Genomic DNA, 22191 nt, shown 5'->3' with positions numbered 1-22191 from the left:
GCTTAAAAAACCGTTGGCAAGTTGAATTTAATTTGACATGGGATTTGAAATCCCTTCTCTGATGGAGTTAATTTTCACATCCAAGCTGAGAAGAAGAGACAGAGCCAGTCCTGGCACATGAAAGGCCTTCCTGGCTCTTGCAGGACCTGCAGAACATCTGTTGGCTCTTCTCTTTCTGTAGGAAAAGATACCCCGCTGCCTTCCCTAGGCAGGGCTGAGCCCATCATGAGAGGAACAAAGGGCACCAAACGGTAAACCTAGTCGCAAACCTTACTGTTCCTAGCATCCTCCTGCTAGAAGCCAAAATATGGCAGGATGATCTGACTTCCTGCAAATCGGGGTCACAGCTTTAAGCCATTAAATGACTGAATACAGGCACTTCTAATTCTTGAATCAGCACTCAAGGTTTACTTCTACCTTTCCAAAACCTTCGTCCTCAGTACATATCCTAAACCCCTACCAATTTAGAATAAATAATAATAATAATAGTAATAATAACAATAGCTACCATTTATTGAGCACCTATTCTACTGTGTGCCAGGCACTGTGCTAGGCACTTTTCGTACAATATCTAACTTAAATCCTCACAACAACCCTGTGAGGTAGGTATTATTATCATCATTTTACATATGAGGAAACTGAGGCTCAGAGAGACTGAATAACTCTCTTATCACGCAACCAAAAAGTAGTAGAGCTGGGATTCAAACCCAGAATAACCTGACTCCAAATCCCATGCTCCTGTGAACTAGAGTAGAGGCAGAGGGGAGAGGAAGGGCCAAATTCAAGAAAGATTGTTGGAGTGGAATGGATATGATATACTGACTAGTAAAATATGGGAAGGAATTTAAGCCCATAAATGTTTCTAGCTGGTGAGCCTATGAAGAGTGTGATGAAGGTAACCAGGATTGGAATTCAGAAGGAACACACTTCGGGGGGGGGGGTGGGAAGGAAATGAGTTGAGTCCACGTGGACACGTCCATGGAGAGGTCCAGCGGGTGATAAAAATACAGATCTAAAGATAAAGGGAAGTTAGGGCTGGAGATACATATTTGGGAATCACCAGCATATTAATGGCAGTTGAGGATGTCAGGATGGATGATACCGTTTCGGGAGTAAATACAGAGGAAAGAGAAGTGGAACAGAGATAAAATACAGGGACCCTGAAGGCATGAGCAATAGTGGAGGAATCCTCAAGAGAGTCAGAGACAGAAGAATCAGAGGAGGAAGAGAAGTACAGGAGGCAGCCCTATAGTGGTGGCTAGAGGAAACCATGTTCTGGGTTGGGAGCAAACCTAGAGCTCCCAGAAGAAAGGCAAGACTGAGTCACACTTCTAACACAGCCCTCATGCACCCCAAATCCCAGGGAATATTTGTTAAATGAATGAATGCCAAAATACCCCTACCCTGGATTGCTCCAAGACCTGGAGCTTAGGACTTCATCTTACGCTTGACATCCCAGACCTAAAAATATGGAAGCCTAGGTGAGCCAGAATTTATAGAAGAGGCTCACAGAGAAAGTTGTGATTTGCTTAAATGGGAGAATAAGGTAAAAACTAAAACTTGGCACTCTGTCTGGAAGTCCCAGAAGTCCCCCTGCCTAACCTTGCTCTGGGTTATCATGGTGATGGTGAAAACACAGGAGGGTGTGTGGGGCGCGGGGCAAGGTGAGAACAGCCTGTCAGTTGCCTGGGGGGTCCTGCGCTGAGCCCAACCTGAGACCCAGATTATGGGCTTTAACCAGATAGAAATATTATGGGGACATGTGTGGGAGGTTTGAGGGCTATGAAGAAAGGGAGAGAGAAATCAGGGGACCAGCCCCATGACCTAGGAGTGGACTGGGAGAGAGGGTCCAGCCCTCTGGTCAGGGACCAGCCCTGAGGCTTAAGTGAACTTGCATAGGCACGTGTGTGTTGGGGCAGGGGGTGGGGGAGGTGTGTGTGAGAAAGAGGGAGAGAGGGAAAGAGAGTGAGTCTCTCACAAATGGGCGAGAGGCTGGGTGCTCCTCAGAAGCCTAGTGACTCAACGGGTTAAAGTGTGGGTATGGGGGCTGAAATATCCTTGGGAAGCCCTGAGGGGCTGCTGAAGCAGGGCTCCTGGTCTCCTCGGAGGCTGGGCCTCCCCTCGCTGGGGGCTCACAGAAAGTCAAACAGCCCGAAATTCTTGGCTGCTCCAGGCCCAGGAAAAATTGGGGGAGGAAAAAAGAAAGAAAAGAAATGTTTCAGGCCCCGAGGTGAGATGAGCCTGCTGGTTAGTAGGGTTAGGGTCTGAAGGAACCAGCACACCGGGCAGGCATGGGGCAGCGGTGGGGCTGGGTATAGAGCACAGATGCTCCCTGGAATCCACTAGCAGCTCAGGCAACTGAGGGGGCCCGCTGGGCTTCTGCTAAGGTTGAGCGCAGGTGGAGTTAGTGTGGATGGTTACTGGAGGTGACTACAGCTCTAGGGTGCGGGGCTGAGGCAGTAGCAAGGGCAGTTAGGAGGAGGGGCAGAGGAAGCAAGTCTTTTTTTTTTTTTTTTGGTATCAGTATTAAGGGGAAAAAACAAGAAATCGGCACGCATGCTTGAGGGGATGGGTTAATAGAGGGATGATGCAGCTGAATGAATGGTGAAAAAGAACTGAGGGAGGGAAAGTGGGGATGAGGGGTATGCAGGCCCTCAAGGGCACCGCTGGGTCAGCTCCTGAAGTCTGTGTGGTGGTGACGGCGGGTGGTAAGGAGCAGCACCAGCAGTTCGGGTCCCAGGAACACGAAGGATCCCGGGAAGTCCTGTGCAGCGGTTAGTGGGCAGAGGAACAAGCCGGGGCTGGTGGCAGGTTAGGGGCTGCAGTGGCGATCAGGTGCACCCTGCCCTCGCTGCACCCAGCGAGCGGTTAGCGGGCCTGGATTTAGTTCCATTTATTTCCCTTTCAGGTACCAAAGTAAAAATGACGGACGGACGGAGAAAGGGACGCGGCCTGCCCGGGGCGGGGTGGGATGGAAGTGGGGAAGGGGCCCTGCTCACATCACATCCACAAAGAACTCACTGGGGTTTCCCATGGCCATGCGGAAGGACTGTCTGCTGGCGGTCAGTTCAGGGGGCACGGAGGCCAGGTCGCGGCCCGGAGGGGCTCCCGGGGGCCCCATGGCCGCAGGCGGTGGGGGCATCATCAGCATGGGGGGGCCGTAGAGAGGGGGCACCCCGGGGGGGCCGTAGCTCGGGTGCGTATGATGGCTGCGCAGGCTGCTGGCCAGCGAGTGGTGGCTGCGGTGGCTGTGCTCGCTGGCGGCAGGACCCGAGCGCTCGCTGGGCGCCCGCTCCCGCGCCCCCCGCAGGCTGCTGCGGGTCGTGTGGTCCGACTCGCTGCCGCTGCCGCCCGACTTCGAGTCCCCGGTCTTCGGGTCCTTCTCCTTCCGCCGGTCGCTGCCGCTACGGTTGGAGCCACTGCTCCGGCTGCCTGCAGGGGACAGGCAGGGACGGGGTGGGGGACACTCAGAGCTTGCAGAGGAAGCCTGGGGCTCGCCTGGGGCTCCCTCCACGACCCCCGCCGCCTTACCTTCACTGTGCTGACTGCTGGCGCTGCCCCCGCCATAGCTGTACCCCAGCTCGGGGAAGCCTGGGTGCGGGTTGTAGGGGTGCGGGGGCGGCGGGTACTGGTACGGGAAAGCCATGGGCCAAGGGGCAGCCCCCGGGTGCGGCAGAGGGGCCAGCGTGTCCTGGTCGGAGGCGCCGCTGGAGCCATCATGATCGTGGAGGGAGAGGTTGGCCATGTCTGTGGAGGGGAGGGGAGGGCATCTGAGCTGGGTCTATCCCATGCCTTCGCACCCGCAGTCAGCAGAGAGATGCCCAGCCTCGGCCCGGTGGGTGCGTTTGGGAAGATAGTGACAGCAGTGGCAGTGTCCCACCAGAACGGGAGGAGGGACAGGCCAGAGATCTCTCACTCCTTCAGACCCCCTCTGTCACCCTCCAGAGGTGGTGGGGAGGGAGATCCTGCAGAGCCAGCCCCCGAGAAAACCGTCCCCAGGAAGGCCCTGAGTCACCACTTCAGATGCTCAGTGCCAAATCCCAGTTTCTCCTCCTTCCTCTGTGGGCTGGAGGAAGGGGCAAAACTCTTGCTTGGCAATCGCCGCCCAACCCCGACTCTGTTCCCTTACGGGAAGGGTAGGGTGGGGAATATGGGAGGCCGAAATACCAGACAGCCACCAGCTACTGCATACCTGCACTTCCTCAGGTACAGTGCAAGCACTTCATCTCACGCAAACGTTACCACCCCATGAGGAAGGTTATTAGTCACACTTTTTCCAGATGAGGAAAGTGAAGTCCAGAGAGGTTAAATGACCAGCCTGAGGTCAACCCAAACTGCAGCCAGAGCAGAAGCTAAGAGTTGCTTACTTTCTCTTTACCTTTCCAGATGAGGGCATTAGTAAGGAGGAGGGGGCAGTTTGGGGAAATTTAGGTGAAATTTTGCCCTCCTCACTCACTTAGGACTAAAAAAACACCCATTAAAAGCCAGAATGAACACAGGGCCTTTCAGAGCCTCCCCACACAGAAGGCCCTTGGCCCAGATCAATTTTCTGGTGCTTCTGGGGAGGGTGGGAGTGGGGTGGAAGGGTCCAGAAACAGAACAACTTAGATGCCTCCTCTGTGCTCTCCACCCCATTCCCAGCCAGGCCTAGTTCTTCACAGCACTTGAGTCACTGCACTAACATTACTTCTTTCATGACTCTGACTCCCCAGTAAACTGTGCACAGGCAAGGCTGCTCCCACCAATGTTGGAACTATCTGGAAGGGAGTATAAGGGGCCACTAGATCTGCCTGCCTGGGACACCCCTTGTTCACAGGTCCCTGGTTCTCTGGGACCACCCATACCAGGTCCCAGAGCTCTGAGAGAGCTGCAATTGCCCAGGAGCCAGCTGCTGGATACAGACTGAGCCCTTTGTTGCAAGCCCTTAAGGGAGCTGAGCCAACCTTACAGGGGAGAAGAGGTCAGGAGAGGGGGCTGAGGCAGCCTACGTAATCTACCAGCCAAACCATCAGTCAAGGCCGGCAGCTAGCATGAGAGGTGGTGGCGGTGGGAAGCAGGGGCGTGCCTCGGTGACCACTTCAGCTGCCAGGCTGTCATCCCATGGGGAGTGACTGTGTGCTCTGGGGGTTACCCAGGTCCCCAGCTATTCCCTTTGAGCCTGCTGTACTCCCAACTGAGGAGACCTCACCAGTGAGAAGGAAAAGACCTGTCCTGTCAGCATCTCCGTGAGCTCGGCTTCTGCTGGACTTGGTCCATGGGTAGGAGACCCAGAATGCCCCTGGGATGGAACAATGTCTCTCTGAGCAAAAGCCACAGCTATCCTGAGAAGCTTTATGTACCCATGAAGGTTTGGGGCCAGGGCTCACTTCTACTAATGATGATAATAATAGCCGTATTTGACTGAGTCTAAGAAGCCATTGATTATAAGATGCACCCCAATTTCAGAGATAACTGAAATGTGAAAAAAATGTTCATCTTAGAATTAAATATATGATAAATGGACAACTTTTTTAGAGCAATTACTGTGGGCCAAACACGGTGCTAAAAGCATTACATACATTATCTTATATCATTCTCAAAACAGATCTATAAGTTTTACTGTTACCTCCATCTTACAGATCAAGAAATCAAGGCACTGAGAGGCTGTGTCACTTACTCATGTTCACACAGTAAGGGTGGAGCTAAAATCTGAACTCAAAACTAACTCCAGGGCTTCCCTGGTGGTGCAGTGGTTGAGAGTCCGCTTGCCGATGCAGGGGACACGGGTTCGTGCCCCGGTCCGGGAAGATCCCACAGGCTGTGGAGCAGCTGGGCCCGCGAGCCATGGCCGCTGAGCCTGCGCGTCTGGAGCCTGTGCTCCGCAACGGGAGAGGCCACAACAGTGAGAGGCCCACGTACCGCAAAAAAAACAAAAACAAAAACAAAAACTAACTCTAAAACCTTATGCATCTATTACTACCCCATGGGGCCATGCCAGAGCTGCTGAGGGACAGGGACCCCATCCAGCCTCCACCAGGGACTTATGCTCCACAAGAACAACCTTTCTAGCCCCTAGAACCTAATCTGAAGCATTTTAAGGGCTAGCTTTTGGACTCCAGCCAGCACCACTGGGCTGAGAGAAGCCTCCCTCAGACAGGGGTGGCTGCTGGGGCCGTGCTTCAGCTCCCAATCCTGAGCACTGCTGCCCTGTTTTGAGGACTCCTCTTCCCGAGAGCTGTCCACAGGCTCCGGAGAATGGGGGTTCCCTACATACTTCTCCTGCTTAATAACCCTCATTGGCTTTGTACTCTCTCAGGATCAAGTCCAAATTCCTTGGTACAGCTTACAGAGTCCTCTACAGCCTGGCCCTGACAGCTTTTCCAGCTTCACTGAGAGGCACAGCCCCACCCTGAGAGGTCTGAGGAGGCTGTGGACTTGAGGCCTCAGGCCAGCTCCAGGACGTCCTGCCTTAGTGGAAGCTGCTTGGTGCTGTGAAGGTGAGCAGGGGCCAAGGCTAGGAACTCTGTTTGGCCTTGCTGGGACAATGTTTCTGCAGCACCACGCACCGAGGACAACCCTGATGGTGGGAAGAACAAAGGATCTGGAGCCAGAAAGACCTAGATCCAAGGCCTAGCTCCTCTGCTTCTAGCTGTGAAACGTGGGATGGACTGCTTAACTTCCGTAAGTCTCAGTTTCCTCATCTGAAAACAGGGATAGTAATCCGTCTCCCCAAGGGTTGTGGGGAGGTTGTGAGGCTTGAATGAGAGTGAGATGATGCTTCAGAAACAATCAGCATGGTGCCGGGCACAGAGCAGGCACTTAGAAAATGCCAGCCCCCAGAGGGGGATGTAGGGCAGGTAAAGAAGCTGGACTGGGCTCTGCCTCTACCACAGAACTGTCCGGTCTCGAGATTCCCCCAGCTCTGCTACCCCCTCATCTGGGTTCCCTAGAGTCTGCTGCCACATCCCCGAGCAACTCTCCACTTCCAAGCAGGAGACAGGGCAAGGAGGTGGGGGAGGCACGTACTGCCACAGAGGTCGCCGAAGATGTAATAGCACTGCTCAGAGAAGGTGATCTTGTTGACAGTGTGGCGGATGAAGCCGGCCTTCAGCAGGTTGCTGGCGTATTTGCGGGCCTCTCGCCGGTCAGTGAAGCCTTCCACGTTGTGGTACAGCCAGTCCACCACATCCGAGCCTGAGGGCAAGGCTGCCACTTGACTGGGAGGCCCACCTGACTGGGCTCTTCTGGCCTCACAGAAGCCATGAGGCTAGTGCTGATTCCAGCTCAAAGGAGTGGCCCAAGGGAGTTCTTGGCACCCCCCCGCCACAGCCTGCCCTGCCCCACTGCTCTCCACCCTGTCCTTCATCCCACCATGGGGCCCTCTCACCGATGAAAGCATTGGGGATGGTAATCTTGAGCCACATCCTGTCACGGACCTCCAGCCCAGATTCAGGGGAGGCCATGGCTTTTACGATGGCGGCCATGTCACTGTGGATGGACAGGTGGAAGTCGTCTAGGCCTGGGGGTAGGAGGCAGAATGGTGAGGCAGAAAGGGGCTATGGAGCTAGGTACACAGAAGTTTGCATTCCAGCTCTACCACCTAATAGCATGGACCAATGTCGAGCAAATCACCGATTTGTTGGACACTCAGTTTCCTCTTCCATAAAAATAGGGACTTTAGTATCTATTTCACAGGATATTTAAAGAGAGAATTAAATAGTGTAAATGAAGGGGCTTAGCCCAGTGTATAATGCGTGCTATGATAATAAAAAGGCAGTCATTTACTGAGTGCTTACTTTATGCCACACTGTGACTGATGCTTTACTTGTATCCTCTCATTAAACCCCCAGGAACCTGGTAAAGTGCATATCATTAGTCCCATTTCACGAGAGGAAACTGAGGCTTACTGAGTGCTCAGGACAGGTTCAGAAGCAAACTCTGTTTGGTGAGGGTCAGCATCCACTGAGGAAAACTGCAGAGTAAGGTAGCTGGAATGAACCGAGTCTCCTCCTCTCCAGCCCCCTCTGACGCTTAAGCAAGAGGCTCCAGGTGGGCCTTCAGCAGTCCCTCCCAGCTGGCCCTGTCTGCTGGGCCCAGGGGTCAGGGTTGGACACTCACGCTCTGTGTCAGGGATGGAGCTGGTGATGGAGGAGCTGGTGGAGGTGATGGTGCTCAGGGAGGGGCTCATGCCGTAGGCAGGGAAGGTGCCGGTCATGGCTGCAGTGTGGGAGACCCAGGCCGCGGGGTCAATGGGCCGGATGGGCTCGCCTGCAGGGAGGATGAGGAGTCAGGGGCTGCCTGCCCTGCCTACTGCTTGGCCCAACAGGGTAGGTATGAGGGTTCAGGGTAACACGGAAGGGAGGAGAGATAGGGCTCACATAGGTCAAGCACCAGCTTTAGGGCCAACTGCCCCATCCACTTACTCCTGGGCAGTGTGAAGCACCCACGTGGACTTGGGTCCCAGCACTTGGCTACAGTCAAGGTGATGGGCCTGAAAGCAAGGGTGTCCCTAGTAAGGGCAGGATGTGCGGGGGCCAAACCAAGCCCCTTGCCTGATAGCCAGAAATACCTGCCCCCTCCTCCCCAATGCCATCCATACCCTGGTTTGTGCACGATCTCCCGCAGTACCCGGACCGCGTCGTCATTACTCATGTTCTCAAAGTTGATCTCGTTTACCTGGGAAAGAGGACCAGGAGTGGGATAAGCAGCTGTGCTGGGGAGGTGGGTAGGGAAGCTGAGTTTGGTGGGCCAGGGGGTCTTCCCCTTACCAAGAAGCAGGGTACAGACGGCATGGACATCTCCCCATCCCTATCCATACCACCACCCACGGTGGGCAATGGTACCTGTAACAGCATATCTCCTGGCTCGATGCGTCCATCAGCAGCCACGGCCCCCCCCTTCATGATAGAGCCAATGTAGATGCCTCCGTCACCACGCTCGTTGCTTTGGCCCACAATGGAGATACCCAAGAAGTTATACTTTTCTACAGGGAGTAACAAGACCTTGAGAGAGGAACCAAGTTCCTACCCAAATTCCAAGCCCCATATTAGAAAAGGGTAGAAAGGGACAAGAACTAACACTTATTGGACCTGAGTCAGGCACTGTATTCCACATGCTCAAACATGCTTTCACTTGATCCTCGTTGGCTATGAGGTAGGGACTCAGTCCTGTTTTACAGAGCAGACAACTGAGGTTCAGAGAATTTAAGTGACTTTTCTAAGCCATGAAGTGGCAGAGTCAGGATTCAAACTCAGATTTAAATTCCAAAGTTGGGGCTCTTTTCCCTATATCCAGCTATCTCCTAAAGAAGAGCACCTAGGGTAGAAATCAGAGAGCAAGAATGCAGTGCCTGAAAAATGGAAAGCTGGGAGGAATCAGAAATCACTTCCTCTAGGAAGTCTTCCCGGATGCCATTCTCTGCGTCCATAGTTCTCTGTGCTTATATCTCTCATAGCCCTGATCATGAGATACTGAAGTGATCAGTGTATGTACCAATTTATGCTTATGAAAGAGAACTTCTTGAGGGCAGGGAACGTAGCCTGTGCCTCTCTGAACTCCTCGAGTCTGCCCAGCGTCTGGCACGTAGCAGGTGCTCACGAGAGTTGTTTCACCAGACTCACCCATGTTGAGAGTGACCGTGATGATGTTGAGTGACATGGTGGAGTCCGTGATGCTGCTGAAGGATGAGGACTGGAACAGACAGAGGCCCTGAGTAGCAGGCAGTGCTGGCAGGAACTCACTGCTCCCACCTGGCTCTGCCTCAAGGTGAGCCCTCAGCACCACCTCCCCTCTCAGGTTCTAAACCCTGACCCAAGGGGAGGGGTCTAAGGAAGCACAGACTCTGGCCCTGCCTGGGCAGGAGGGCTCGGTCTGCTCCCACCCACCCTAACATCTCAGCTCCATACCCTCTCAATCCGCGAAACCTTCTGCTTCCGCCGCCGCCGCTTGTGTCTTCTCATCAGGCGTGAGGCGCTGCTCTGCTCTGTGGAGCTGCTGAACCTGTGGGGCCCACAGTCATTCCCCACCGAGCTGGCCCAGCCTTGCCCCATAAGAGGCACCGCAGGGCCCAGGTCCCCCCCACCAAGCCCAGGTCCCGCCCAGGGGCCCAGCATCCTCAGGGTTCAGGGCTCCTCCGGGGTCACCTGTCCCACAGTACCCATGAAACCAAAGCCCCACCTGCTGGTGGAGTCATCCTCATCTGAATCAAAGAAGCTGGTGGTTTCCAACTCGCTGCTCATAAGGGTGGATGAGCTGTCATACCCCCCTGGCTCTCGCCGCCGCTCCCCCTTTGCAGTTCCATTTAGCCGGGTTGCTGCAGGAGATGGAGGCAGTTGGGTTCACAGATGCAGGAGAGAAGGAGGAGCAAGGAAGGAGCAGGGGCTGCACTGGGGCCAGGCGTACCCAGAACTCAGGAAGTAGGGCAGAGAGGTGGGTAGCTGAGTGGAAGCTGCGGGGGGGCGGGGTGGGGGTGGGGAAGGTGTCTGTTCAGGGAAGACGCACTGTGCTCTGGGCCATCCCTCCGTCGTGGCCGCTCTCGCTGGGCAGACACCAAGGAGTCAGTCTCTGTGTCATTGTCCAGGTTCTCCTGGCTGCCCCCACCAGCATGAGGGCTGCAGGGAAGAGAGGACTTGGTGGGGGAGGGGGCAGGCTGGGGGCTCCCTCCCCCAGCCCTGAGCTGAGCTGACGCAGACCTCCCCCATGGGCCCTCCCCACCCTCAGGTCACACTCACTGGAAGGATGGGGGCCGGGAGTCCCCAATGCCTCCTGTGCGCTCCATGGGCGGTGGCAGTTCCGATGGGTTGTCAGCACAGAAGGGAGCTGGCTCTGGGTGTGAGCCCTCAGCCGACACCAGCTGATGGGGAGAAAATGCATGGATAGTAGGGCGCAGGGGCCCAGGGAAAAGGGGATAGTTGGCTTCTGGCAGGGCATGAGACTTGGGGAGAATGAAGCAAGGGACATGCAGGGAGAAGAAACAGGACTGTGTTAGGTCAGCTGAGATGAGGAATGGACCCACTGCTGGGCTGATGAGGAGGCTGGGAGGCATGGGTTGGTGAAGTGAGATGGGGGCAGAGAACAAGAGTCAGAGGTCCAAGGTAGAGGTCAGCAAGTGACAGAAGGGAACCTGAGGCAAAGTACCTCAGAGGACATAGGAGACGTTTTTGTCTCCAACGTGTATTTCTGTCTCTCTTTTCCCCCTTCTCACCACTCCCTCACTTTTCACCAAAGCTATAGAGTCTGGGGTGAGAGTCAGTTCAGTTAGAAAACTCAAGGAATATTCAGATACTGAAGCATAAAACCACAGTCTCAGCAATGCCTTTCCTCCATCCAGCCCACTGCAGGAATGCAGGTGGAGAGGGCTGAGGGGGGCTCCTTACCCAGGACACCACCCGGCCATTGAAGCAGGGCAGCTTGGCATTGTCGTCCGAGATCTCCTCCTTCACCACTCTGCAGGGAAAGGTGGGTGTCAGAGCGAGCTTTCTGAGGTGGAATCGGAGGCATCCTCACAACCCCAACTCTCAGGGGCTCCTCTTCCCTAAACTGGGAATCAAACCACCAGCATAAACCTGTTCAAATGGGAGCAGGGATGGGCTGACCAGGGACAGCTCTTTGTCACTACCAGGAAGACACCAGCCATGCCCAGGCCATCTGTCTTCCTGGGGCATCCTCTTGGTCATCAGGTGATTGCAAATTACACCTGACAAATCACTGTCCCCAATGAGTGCAGTCGCCCCCTAGAATCTCGAGAGCTGTACCCATCCTAACAATGGCTCTCCTGGGCTGGACTTTATCTTTCCCTCTGACCCTAAACTAGGAAAAAGCACACCCATATCACTGTTCTTCCCTTCTCATTTGGGAATCCTAATATTATTCTGGGAGATGTGGATGAGGAATTTAAGGAAATTAGGAAAGAGAAGGGGAGAAGGCATTTACCAAACATCCTCTACTGCCACTATGACATTAGTAACAACTGCTCTCATATATTGAGCATGTATTGGGTTGGCCAAAAAGTGCGTTCGGATTTTTCCGTAACATCTTATGGAAAAACCCCAAGGAACTTTTTGGCCAACCCAATATTATAGGCCAAGCACAAAGCTAAGTACTTTACTTGTATCACTTCGTTTAACATTCATAGTAATGTTATAAAATAGATACAGATGGGGAAACCAAGGCTCAGTAGGTTCACAAATTTACCTACAGTCACACGATTAATAAGTGAAGAGATGGAATTTGAATCCTGGTCAGCCTGATTCCAAAGCCTTTATTCTTACCTATTATACCATCTTATCTCCCTATAGTTAGAATGTATAATCTTCACATCACCCTCATTGTATAGACCATATGATCCTGATTTTATGAATAAGGAAACTGAGAAACAATCAGTAACTTGTTCAAGGTCACAGAGCTAGATGTCAGAGCTGGAATTCCACCCCAAGCTCGTCTGACTCCAAACCCCATATTCTTTCCATGGTATTTCACATTCTTTCCCGTACAGTGAGAGAGGTGATGTGGGTCTGTGTGGAGGGTGACGGTGTGGGAGACAGTGATGTGGGACATGGGGTGGTGGATGAGGGGAGGGTAGGATGTAGTCTCAGGCATGTAGTTTGGCCTGGGGCACGCAGTGGGGCAAGAAGTCAGACCACAACTACAATATGGGGCCAGGAAAGGAGATAGAAAAGCTTGAGGCCTGCACCCCCAGACTGATCAAATACCCCAGGAGCACAGAGCTAGAAAGCTGTGATCAGGGGCAAGAGGAAGACACATGCCTGGAGTTATGAGCAGAGAGGGAAGACAGCAAGGAAGGAGGCTGGGAAGCCCAGTCCTCCCTTTTTCTTAAAGCAGCTCCTGCCCAGAGCTCGGGACGTGCTTGGCTTCTTGTGATGCTCACATTCTTGGACTCACAGCCAAGTTCGAAGGCTGAGCCTGCCCTCCTCCCTCCCCTTCAGCTTTGGCTCCTCCACTGTTTCCAACCCCACAGCAACCCCAGGAAAGCAGTTCAAATCATCCTGCTCAGGCCCACCACGGCAGAAAGCCTGGAGACAGAACAAGCTAGAAAACAGGGACACAGAGATAGCTCAGACCCACCAGCCAGTCTGACCACAGGGCACCCCAAGCTCGCAGCCCCCATGGGAACTGGGGCTCAAATTAAAAGGAGGTATGTGGGTCACGTGGCAGGGACTGTGATCTGCTTTGGAGAGGGTCTCAGCAGCCCTGTGGTGGGAAACTGCTGCTGAGGCCCCACCACACAGCTCAGCACTACAGATGTTTCCTCTCTTTCTGGGGGTCACCGACAGGTCACCAAGGCTCTGCTGACTCACAATGATCAGCTGATCTTCGGGAGCCTTGGGGGACCTCAGACAGGCCTCCCCTTCCCGCTGTGGAGCTGAATGGCTCAGGGTTCTGCAGCATTTATGCACTCACATACACACACACACCCCAAGTGGAGTCGGACAAATCTGGGTTCAAATTCCAATTCTGCTACTTATTAGCCCTCCTATCTTAGGTTTCTTGACTTTTCCAAGCCTTTGTCTCATCCTTGTAAGTGAGATTTGTAAGTGCCTGGCATGGTCCAGGCATACACTAAAAACTAGTTACTAACTTTGTCAATGTTTTGTGGGATCCATACTCTCTTTTTTTTTTTTTTTTTTTTCCCTTCAGACCTCATACTCTCTTTCTAACTAGGTGTAAGTTTCGAAGGGCAGGGGCCAAATAAATCTGCTTATCACTCCTTGTTCATTCAATTAAAAAGCCTTTGCCAAGAGCCCAGTGGGCTTTAAGTTTTGTGCTTGCCGTTGCATGGATCTCAAGAAGCATTAGACCTGGAGCCTGTCTTGTCCTTGGAGGTTACTGTCCAATGCATAGTTCACATGAGTATATTGCAAGTGGGAAGTGATCAGAGCTGTAAGAGCAGCAGATGTGTTCACTGGACAAACATCTACTGAGTACTATTTAGTGTTAGGTCCTGGCTAGGAGCTGGGTAGGTATAGGGATAAATAGGAATAAGTGCCATAACTTTAAAAGTGCAACCCAGAGGAAAGGAGAATTTGGACCTGGAGAAGACAAGGGAAAAGAAGTACTCCAGGTAGAAGGCCCAGAGACAGGCTAGTGTGTGACATGGAGCGGGGAGCCAAACAGTTAGTGGCCTGACTTCCCATGTTACTCCTCCCATGGCTCAAGGCCCCTCAAATGGTGGTACCTTGTTCTTCCATCCACTATCTCCTCAGTGCTGAAAATATTTAATTCTTCTTCTATATCCCAAATAATTTAAGAGGGCTGGACCTACCCTGAGCTTGACAAATACTTCTGGAGACCAGATGGGAGTTGGGAATCCTCAAGTCTTACACACCAGAACCCCAGAGGGAGAGCCTGTAAAGCTGGAGGAGATGGCAGCCTTCCTCCTCTGACCCACTTTCCCATCTGTCAGCAGAGGTTGCTGGCCCCTGCCAGACCTCCCTCTCATGGGGCTGGGATAAGGGGCAGCCCTATCACCTATACAGTTTGCCAAGGCTCAGCATCTCCCTCAGAGAGGATGTCCCTGTTAAATGATGATGATAATACCTACAATTGTGTGATTAATGCCTTAGACTTTGGAACCAGGTTCCTAATAAGCTCTGCCACTTATTAGCTGTGTGACCTTGGGTAAGTAAGTTACTTAAGTTTTCTGTGCTCTAGTTTCCTCATCTATAAACTGGAGATATTACTATCTATTCCACAGGACTGTAAAGAGAATTGAATGACTAAAGATTTGAAAGTCATTTAGATCAGTGTCTGCACACTGTAAGCACCATAAAAAGAGTTTGATAAATAAATGAAATACATATATAAATATATATTCCTCAGCTGTTAGTCCTCTGTGACAAGACAGCCCTACCAGGTCTCCTGATCATTAATCCTTCTAGGAATAAAAACAAAATCAATCTCCTCCACTTCATTTTTACCATAGTTCGCAACCCTGCTAAAATGGCCTACTATAATATTTTGCAAAAGATGGTTCAAGTTCCAGTACCACTGATGAATGCAAGATGGCTTCAGGTGTATCTGAACGAATGTTTAATTCGAGTTAAACATTTATTTTTAACATATTTTAGAAAGAAATATAAATAGAATGTCAGACCTGTGGTTTCATATTATTGACTAGGTCAAACTAAGAAAGCGTGAGTGGGCTGACAGTGGATTTAAAGAACAATATTAAGTCAACAGTGAGCGGATATAATGGGGGTTAGGCCTGGCTTGACAGCAGCCTGGGGAGAGTGGGAGGCAGCCCACAGAGATCTAGGTTTAGGAGGTGGGGGCTAGGCCCAGTGGACTCTGGGATGAGTGGGCGGTGGAGACACAGGTCTAACCCAGTCCCTCAAGGCACCTGACCCCAGGGTGGCCCCAGCGTACTGAAATGCAGCTGATTTTCTCCTATCCCATACACTGAGGCAGTATCTTGGTCTCTTCTAACTCCATTCTTCCTTTATCAGACCAAGGCATCTGCCCATCTCACTCCCACCCCTTGCAGATGGATCCCTCTTCAGCATCTTCCAATCAGGGGTCTCTGTCTCTGGACTGAAGCCAGACAATCATTACTACACTAGAAGTACCCAACCCCAAGGCAGGAACAACAACAGAAACAAGAATAGAAGCCGCATAGCACTTCCCACTGTACAAAGCACTTTCACACATATGAGCTCTTGGGCTCAACAAACCCTGAGTTCCAAGGGGAAATGTGACAGCAAAACATGCAGAAGACAGAAAAGGTGCTAGCGTCCCAGAGCCAGGGGTCCTTGGAGAGAAGCCAGGCTGATGAACACGGGGGAGAAGAATTTCTCCCCTCACTCAGCTCTGGGCCTCTGCTCTAAAGAGCAGCGTAGGCCTCAGGCTAGGCTGGAGAGGCGGCCTTTAGGCCGGGAGGGCCCGGGAAGGCCTTCCCCGCAGGCCTCCAGGCCCAGTGCCCAGTTAGTGAGGGGCAGGCTAGTGTGGGGGGCCTCCCCCTCCCCCAGTCCCCTGGGAGTTGGGGGGGGCGGTGAGGGGATCCACCAGGCTCCCCCTCCCAGGCCAGCTGCTACAGAACCTTCCGGCTCCAACATTCCATCCCCTCTTAAAGGGGAAGTCACTGCTTCCAAAACTCCGCCCGTCCAAAGCCCTGCAGCTGGGTGGATAAGACCCCTCCAGGGAGGGGAGGATGAACATCAAGAGACCCTTCCTGGCCCTCCCATTAAGAGGCCCCAGTTCTGTGAGGGACTCTGCACCTGGGCTAGTGGGGAATCCTCCTCAGGGGTGAGGTGCTCTGCTCCCTGACAACATCCCCAACAGCCCACAAGGGACAGGGGAGACAGCTAAGTAAACATCAGAGCTGCAGGCCTTAGCTTACAGCCTAAGCACCCCCCAGCCAGTGCTAAGTCCCACAGCATAGCCCTTAGATGCTCCATATTCCAAATATGGCTCTGAGTTGTGGAGCTGAAAAGATGGAGAAGGCGAAGGCCGAGTGCCGAACACCCGAAGTCTCTGCTAGAAAGGTGGCTCTGTTGGCAGGAGGAGGGTTGGGAACTGTGCTCTGGAACGGGTGGAGGGGGGGAAGGTGTGTCTGTGTGGGCCGCTGGTCTCTGAGGAGGTGAGGAGGCTTGACTGCGCTGGAACTGACTGCTCTTAGGGAGTTGGACGTCCCCTTAAACGAGGGGACCAAGGTCCCCCACAAGAGGGGAAAGGAGAGTCCCTAGAGGGGCTGGAACTCCAGCCTCTGAAAAAGCCAGTGGGGACCAAATGGCCGAGTCGCCCCTAGAATCCAGAGGAGGGGTAGAAGCCAGTGTAGCAAGGGGAGTCCGAACTGGCCGAGTGGGCCCCTAGAAGCCGGAGGGGCCGGGGTCCCCCGGAGGCGAGGCGGGGCCATCCTCACCCGAAATCGTCGTCCATAGACTTGAAGAAGAACTTATAGCTGGGTCGCTGCAGAACGCCCTTAAAGTCCGCCAAGGTGACGCGCTCGGCGGGCAGGGGCAGCTTCACCAGGTACGGCGTCTCCTGCCCGTCCAGGTGGTAGATGATCTTGGTCTCGCCCATGGCTCCGGCCTCGGGCCCGGCGGCCCGCGCGCTGCCTGCTCGGGCGGCGGGGCCGGGCCTCTCCGGCGGCGGCGGCGGCGGTCGGCGCGGCCCAGCGGCTCAGCCCAGCTCCGCGGCCGGCCGCGGCGCCAGCTCCCTTGTTCTCCGGCCGCTCCCGGGTCCCAGCGCCGCCTGCCGCCGTCGCGGCCGCCGCTTCCGCTCCCCACTCTCCCGGCTCTGCTGGCGACGGCGACTCTTCCGGTGGCTGCGGCCCTCCCGGCTCTTGGCTGCAGCCCGGTCCACTCCCCGCCCCAGACCCAGGCGCGGCTCCGCCCCGGCGCAGGCCCACCCCCGGCTGCAGCCGAGCCGCGCTGGCCGCGCGGCAGATGGCCTGGCCCTCGGCCGTACCCCGCAGACACCCCGCCCAGCCACCCTGCGGTGCTCAGCTCCTGCGCGCTGGTCCCAGGCCCAGAGGGGAGCGTGGCGGCGGTCGCCTACGCCCCCAAGGATGGAAGGGGCAGATCTCTCCAGCCCACGTTCCCGGACTCTTCAAGGCCCTGGCTCTGGACCCAAGGGGGATCGGCTGCTTCTCTGCAGCTGGGGAGGGATGTAATGTAGGGGTCGCTTTGCTTTCTGAGAAGGGACGGGGGGCGCGGTTTTGACCATGTATCGCTGGAGAAAAGGGACCTCGACATGGCCTTTTAGGGTCTGTTGAGAAGCACAGCTGCTATCACTGAGTCTACCAAACAACTCCTTAAGGTCAGAACAAGATCGAATTGATTCCTTCTTATAACTTCAGTACCTAGGTGTAAAGCAGTGGTTTAATAAATGGGTTGAATGCAGAATGAGTACAGGAATGAAGATGCGTGTGAGACTGGGACATGAAGTCTCAAGCCAGAACTATAACAGGGGAAAGAGTAATATGGGTGGTCAGAAAAGGCCTCTTCCATTTGAGTTAAGACCTAGAACTAATGAGGAAGCAGCTATAAGAAGGTCTGGTCTGGGGGAAGAGCATTCTAGGCAGAGGGAACAGTGAAGTATAAAGGCCCAAGGCAAGAATAAACTTGCCAAATTTGAGGAACAAAAAGAAGGCCATTGTGACTACAATGATAGTGGTAGATGAGGCTGTAAAGGTAGACTGGGACCAGACCACATAGGTCCTTTTAGGCCACAGTAACAAATATGGGCTTCTCCCACTCCATTTTGTATACTGTTGCCAAATTAGCATTTCAAGATGAAGGACCTCTTTCAGACACCTCTTCAACTCAGAAACCTCTCCATATTTCGCAATGCCTTCCAAATATCCTTAGCATGATATTCAAAGCTCTCCATAATCTAACCTCTACCTACCTTTACAGCCTTTTTTTCATTATATCCTGACTAAAGTTTTGACTTAAGCAATTCAACCTACTTGCCAGCCCCTGCACACACCTTGTATATTTTTATTTCATACCTTTCCCTCTACTTTAAAATTTCATCAAAGTAATATGTGTGCATAGACAAATATTAAGAAAACTTACAGCAGTCCTGTCTCATTTCCCTCCCCACCCCCACCCCAGTGTACCTTTTTTTAGCTCATATTATTTCTTGATATATGCATTCTAGACATTACTTATTGATTTCCAATTTTGATTGATGGATTTACCTTTCTTCCACCTCCCCCTAACCTCTTAAAATGATAAGATCACATTTTTTGGTTAAGATAATACAGTACTTATATTACTTATATTACTTATAATATAGTATTGACATTTTGACTATGAATAAATGCTTCCTTTACAACTTTTCCTCCTGGCATAATCATTTTTTTAAAAAATTAATTTTTGGCTCCATTGGGTCTTCGTTGCTGCGCGCGGGCTTTCCCTAGTTGCTGCGAGTTGGGGCTACTCTTCGTTGCAGTGTGTGGGCTTCTCACTGCGGTGGCTTCTCTTGTTGCAGAGCACGGGCTCTAGGCGCGTGGGCTTCGGTAGCTGTGACTCGTGGGCTCTAGAGCGCAGGCTCAGTAGTTGCAGCGCACACGCTTAGTTGCTCTGCGGCACGTGGGATCTTCCTGGACCAGGGCTCAAACCCGTGTCCCTGCACTGGCAGGTGGATTCTTAAAAACTGCGCCACCAGAAAGTCCCAGCATTAATCATTGCCTTGCTTTTTCATTTTTTTTTCTATAGTGTACCTATCATTAAATCTTTCCACATACTCTAATAGGTTCTCAATTCATATTTTATTCATTCAGCCCAATGTATTAGATAATCCGTTTTCTTTCCTGGGGGCTTCCATTCCATTGCTCTGGTCTGCACTGCTGACTGTCTCAGCCTGTGAACAGCTGTCATCCTGGGACTTCTCTGCATCATTCTCAGAACTCCCTTTACCTCTCACCTGTGTTGGATCCCAGTTTCTTGGATACTTTACTCCTTTGTTTAGTAAAGCACATCCTTTGGTAGTTCCCCTTGAAAGCATGGGAAATAAAAACTTGTGGCGGGGGGGAACTATAATGGAAAAGAATCTGAAAACAGTATATATTGATATAAAACTGAATCACTTTGCTGTACACCTGAAACTAACATAGCATTGTAAATCCACTATACTTAAATAAAAAGTTTTGTTTTGAAAAAAATTTTTAAATTTGGGGAGAAACCTGAAAAGATGAAAGTATGATTCTGAGTTGAAAGTAATTTTCCTTCAGAATTCTGAAAGCATCACTCCATTGTCTTCTAGCTTCCAGTGTTGCTATTTAGTGATCAGTTTGATCTCTTTCCTAGGCACTTGTTTTTAACTCTTTGTAAGTCTTTAGGAAGTTCTATTTATCCCTGAGGTTCTCAAATTTCTTGGTGATGTGCCTTGGTGCTCATTCACTGTGCTAGGCATTGGGCGAGCCCTACCCATCTAGAAATTCAACAATATTTTCTTGAATTATTTAATAACATCACTACCATTTTTCCTTTCTTTCTGCAACTCCTGTTAGATGTTGTACCTTCTGGATTGATCCTTTTATCTTTTTCTCCTTCATCATCCATTTCATTTTATTTTCAAATGATTTCACCTTTTTGTAAGGTTTTAACATTACTTCCAAACTTTCCCCTATCCAACTGTATAGGTAAAATATTCACAATTAAAAATTCAATAAGTATATAAGGATGGACATATAATTTCCCTATTTGGTTCTGTAGTCCTCCAGTTCTCAGTAGGAAAAGAAAATTCATATAGTTTTTTAATTTCTAAAAGCTCTTTTGTTCTCCAATTCTTTTCATAGCACTTTATTCATAGACACAATATTTTCCCTGAGTTTTGAGAATTATAGCCATTTCCCCCCCTAAAGTTTTCGAAAAGCTCCCTACTTTGTCAGTTTCCTTGGTTTCAATTTTCTGTTTGTTTTGGTCTCCGCCTTTCATACGTTGGAAGTTTCTTCAAATGTTTGGTGGCCTTTAACAGTCTATTCATATGTAAGAGTGAGATACTAAAAATCTGTTTGGAAGTTCTGTCCATGTACGCAGGCTAACAGGCTTCAGTGTTCAGTATACGGCGAGCAGAGGAAGATGGCTTTTTTTTTTTTTTTGAAACAAAATTCTAAGTATTTGTAGGCCTTTGGTCTGCAATTGTTTAGTTAGTTTTGGCCTGGGGGTATAAGCCAGTGTGTGCTGACATTCAGAGCCCTACCACTCATATACTTTCATTTAATCCCTCATTTTCAATCTAGCCCCTCAATCCCATCCCCACCACGTCTCCTATCGAATCCAGAGGTTCTAAAGATTTATTTTCCCTGAGGTTCTGAAATTTCGTGGTGTTACTTTGTTCATTATGCTGGGCACTCATGGGCTCTTGTCAGTGTAGAAACTCATGACCTTTGGGTTTAGGAAACCTTCATAGATATTTCTCTGGAAATTCCTCCCCACCATTTCTCCAGACTAAATCTCCCATTTCCTGCAGAGGAGAAGTAGGGGTAATCACTTGGTTGGATCAGATAAAGTGGGGACCTGGGGGAGCTTTTTCTCATACAGATCTTTGTCTGATTCTCCTCCATTCCACCCCCAGTTCTCAGGACCCAATCCTTAACCCCTCTACTGAGCCTTTTCTGGGTTCAGAAGGGCACACTGGTTTGCTTCTTGTTAATAACCACCTCAGCAGGTAGAGCCCAACTCATTCTGCTCTGCTAGGTCAACTTTCACCCTTCCATTTATTTTTTTCCCCAAAATGTTGATGTCTCTCATTCATTGTTGTCACCTTCTGTTTTCCTTATCATTGAGTCACGTGCCTTTTTTGAAGAATTCCTTTGCTACCATTTGAAAGTGGTTTTGGAGTAAAAAGCTCATGAGTTTTTTCTCTTTTTTTTTGGCCGCTCCACAGCACAAGGGATCTTAGTTCCCCGACCAGGACCAGGGATCAAACTCGTGCCCCCTGCAGTGGAAGCACGGTGTCTTAACCACTGGACTGCCAGAGAAGTCCCCAAAGCCCATGTGTTTAATCTGCCATATTTAAATGGAAACCCTTTGCTTTGCTCATAATGTTCCCTCTACCCTTTCTATTTTTTAGGCCACTCAAGTGTCACAATCCTGTAAGCCTTCCCTAATCACTGCAACTAGAAGGAATATTTTCCTCCTAAAAAGTTCTATAGGCCACTTCTGATCTCTGCCACCCATCAGGTATAAATCAGAGGTACCCTACAGTTGCTTGTATTTAACTGCCCCTATTAGGTCCATGCCATAACCTTCAAATGCTCTCTAGTCACTAGGTCCTGTATTTGACAAAGGAGAAACTGAAATTCACTGAATAAGAAAAGTAAATTAAGTCAAACCCTGGCCAGCCTGTTTTTTCCTCTTTAGAAATACTGAGTAATGCCCCTTAATACCCCTTAGTACAGTTCAGTATCCCCTTCCTCATCTTACTCCTCTCCACCCAACTGAAATGAAGAAAAGGCAACCATTTTACCTGTGATGTCCAGGAGGGCCACTTGTTACCAAAGACATCTGCTACAGTTTAAGCGTTAACAGAGTAAGGTTTATAGGAAAGCAACAAAGAGCTCAAAAAGGTGAGATAGAAGGGCCTGTCTCATGTTTGAGGTTAAAGGAGACAATATAGGTGACAAATTCCAGCTCTAGAGTCCAATAACAAATCCTTGCTCTATCAATTACCAGTTACAGGACCTCTATGAACTTCAGCCTCTTCATCTGAAAATGGGGATAAGACCTACTTCATAGGGCTGAT

The 22191-nt window shown here is 51.3% G+C and overlaps 1 protein-coding gene across 3 annotated transcripts; it reads right to left on the bottom strand.

The window, feature by feature from the left end:
- Positions 1-489: 489 nt before the first annotated feature.
- On the bottom strand, positions 490-17254 carry DVL3 (dishevelled segment polarity protein 3). 3 transcript variants are annotated; one of them, XM_073803943.1, is made up of 16 exons: positions 16856-17254; positions 11355-11424; positions 10710-10831; positions 10480-10589; positions 10156-10291; positions 9885-9978; positions 9600-9669; positions 8823-8962; positions 8579-8655; positions 8403-8470; positions 8098-8247; positions 7367-7498; positions 7006-7173; positions 3532-3747; positions 3022-3432; positions 490-2164 (listed from the first exon to the last, which is right to left on the bottom strand). In XM_073803943.1, the coding sequence occupies exons 1-16, from the start codon at positions 17014-17016 to the stop codon at positions 2133-2135; spliced, it is 2157 nt and encodes a 718-aa protein (XP_073660044.1). In that variant the 5' UTR covers positions 17017-17254; the 3' UTR covers positions 490-2132. The 3 variants fall into 3 exon arrangements, with proteins under 3 accessions (XP_073660044.1, XP_033711442.1, XP_073660046.1); XM_033855551.2 differs by having other exon boundaries at positions 490-3432; XM_073803945.1 differs by lacking the exon at positions 11355-11424 and having other exon boundaries at positions 16856-16994.
- Positions 17255-22191: the final 4937 nt, after the last annotated feature.

Source organism: Tursiops truncatus, chromosome 4 (assembly GCF_011762595.2).
Source record: "Tursiops truncatus isolate mTurTru1 chromosome 4, mTurTru1.mat.Y, whole genome shotgun sequence".
Lineage (NCBI taxonomy): Eukaryota > Metazoa > Chordata > Mammalia > Artiodactyla > Delphinidae > Tursiops > Tursiops truncatus.
The sequence above is the reverse complement of the archived record's forward strand: the minus strand, read 5'-3'. Positions and strand labels throughout refer to the sequence as shown.

Bases quoted from the DNA above. Each gene is read 5' to 3' on its own strand.
- DVL3 (XM_073803943.1), bottom strand. From the start codon at position 17,016: ATGGGCGAGACCAAGATCATCTACCACCTGGACGGGCAGGAGACGCCG. The intron at 11,425-16,855 runs GTGAGGATGGCC...CTTTCCCTGCAG, and splicing joins TCTATGGACGACGATTTCGG to AGTGGTGAAGGAGGAGATCT. The intron at 8,248-8,402 runs GTAAGTGGATGG...TCCTCCCTGCAG, and splicing joins GTGCTTCACACTGCCCAGGA to GCGAGCCCATCCGGCCCATT.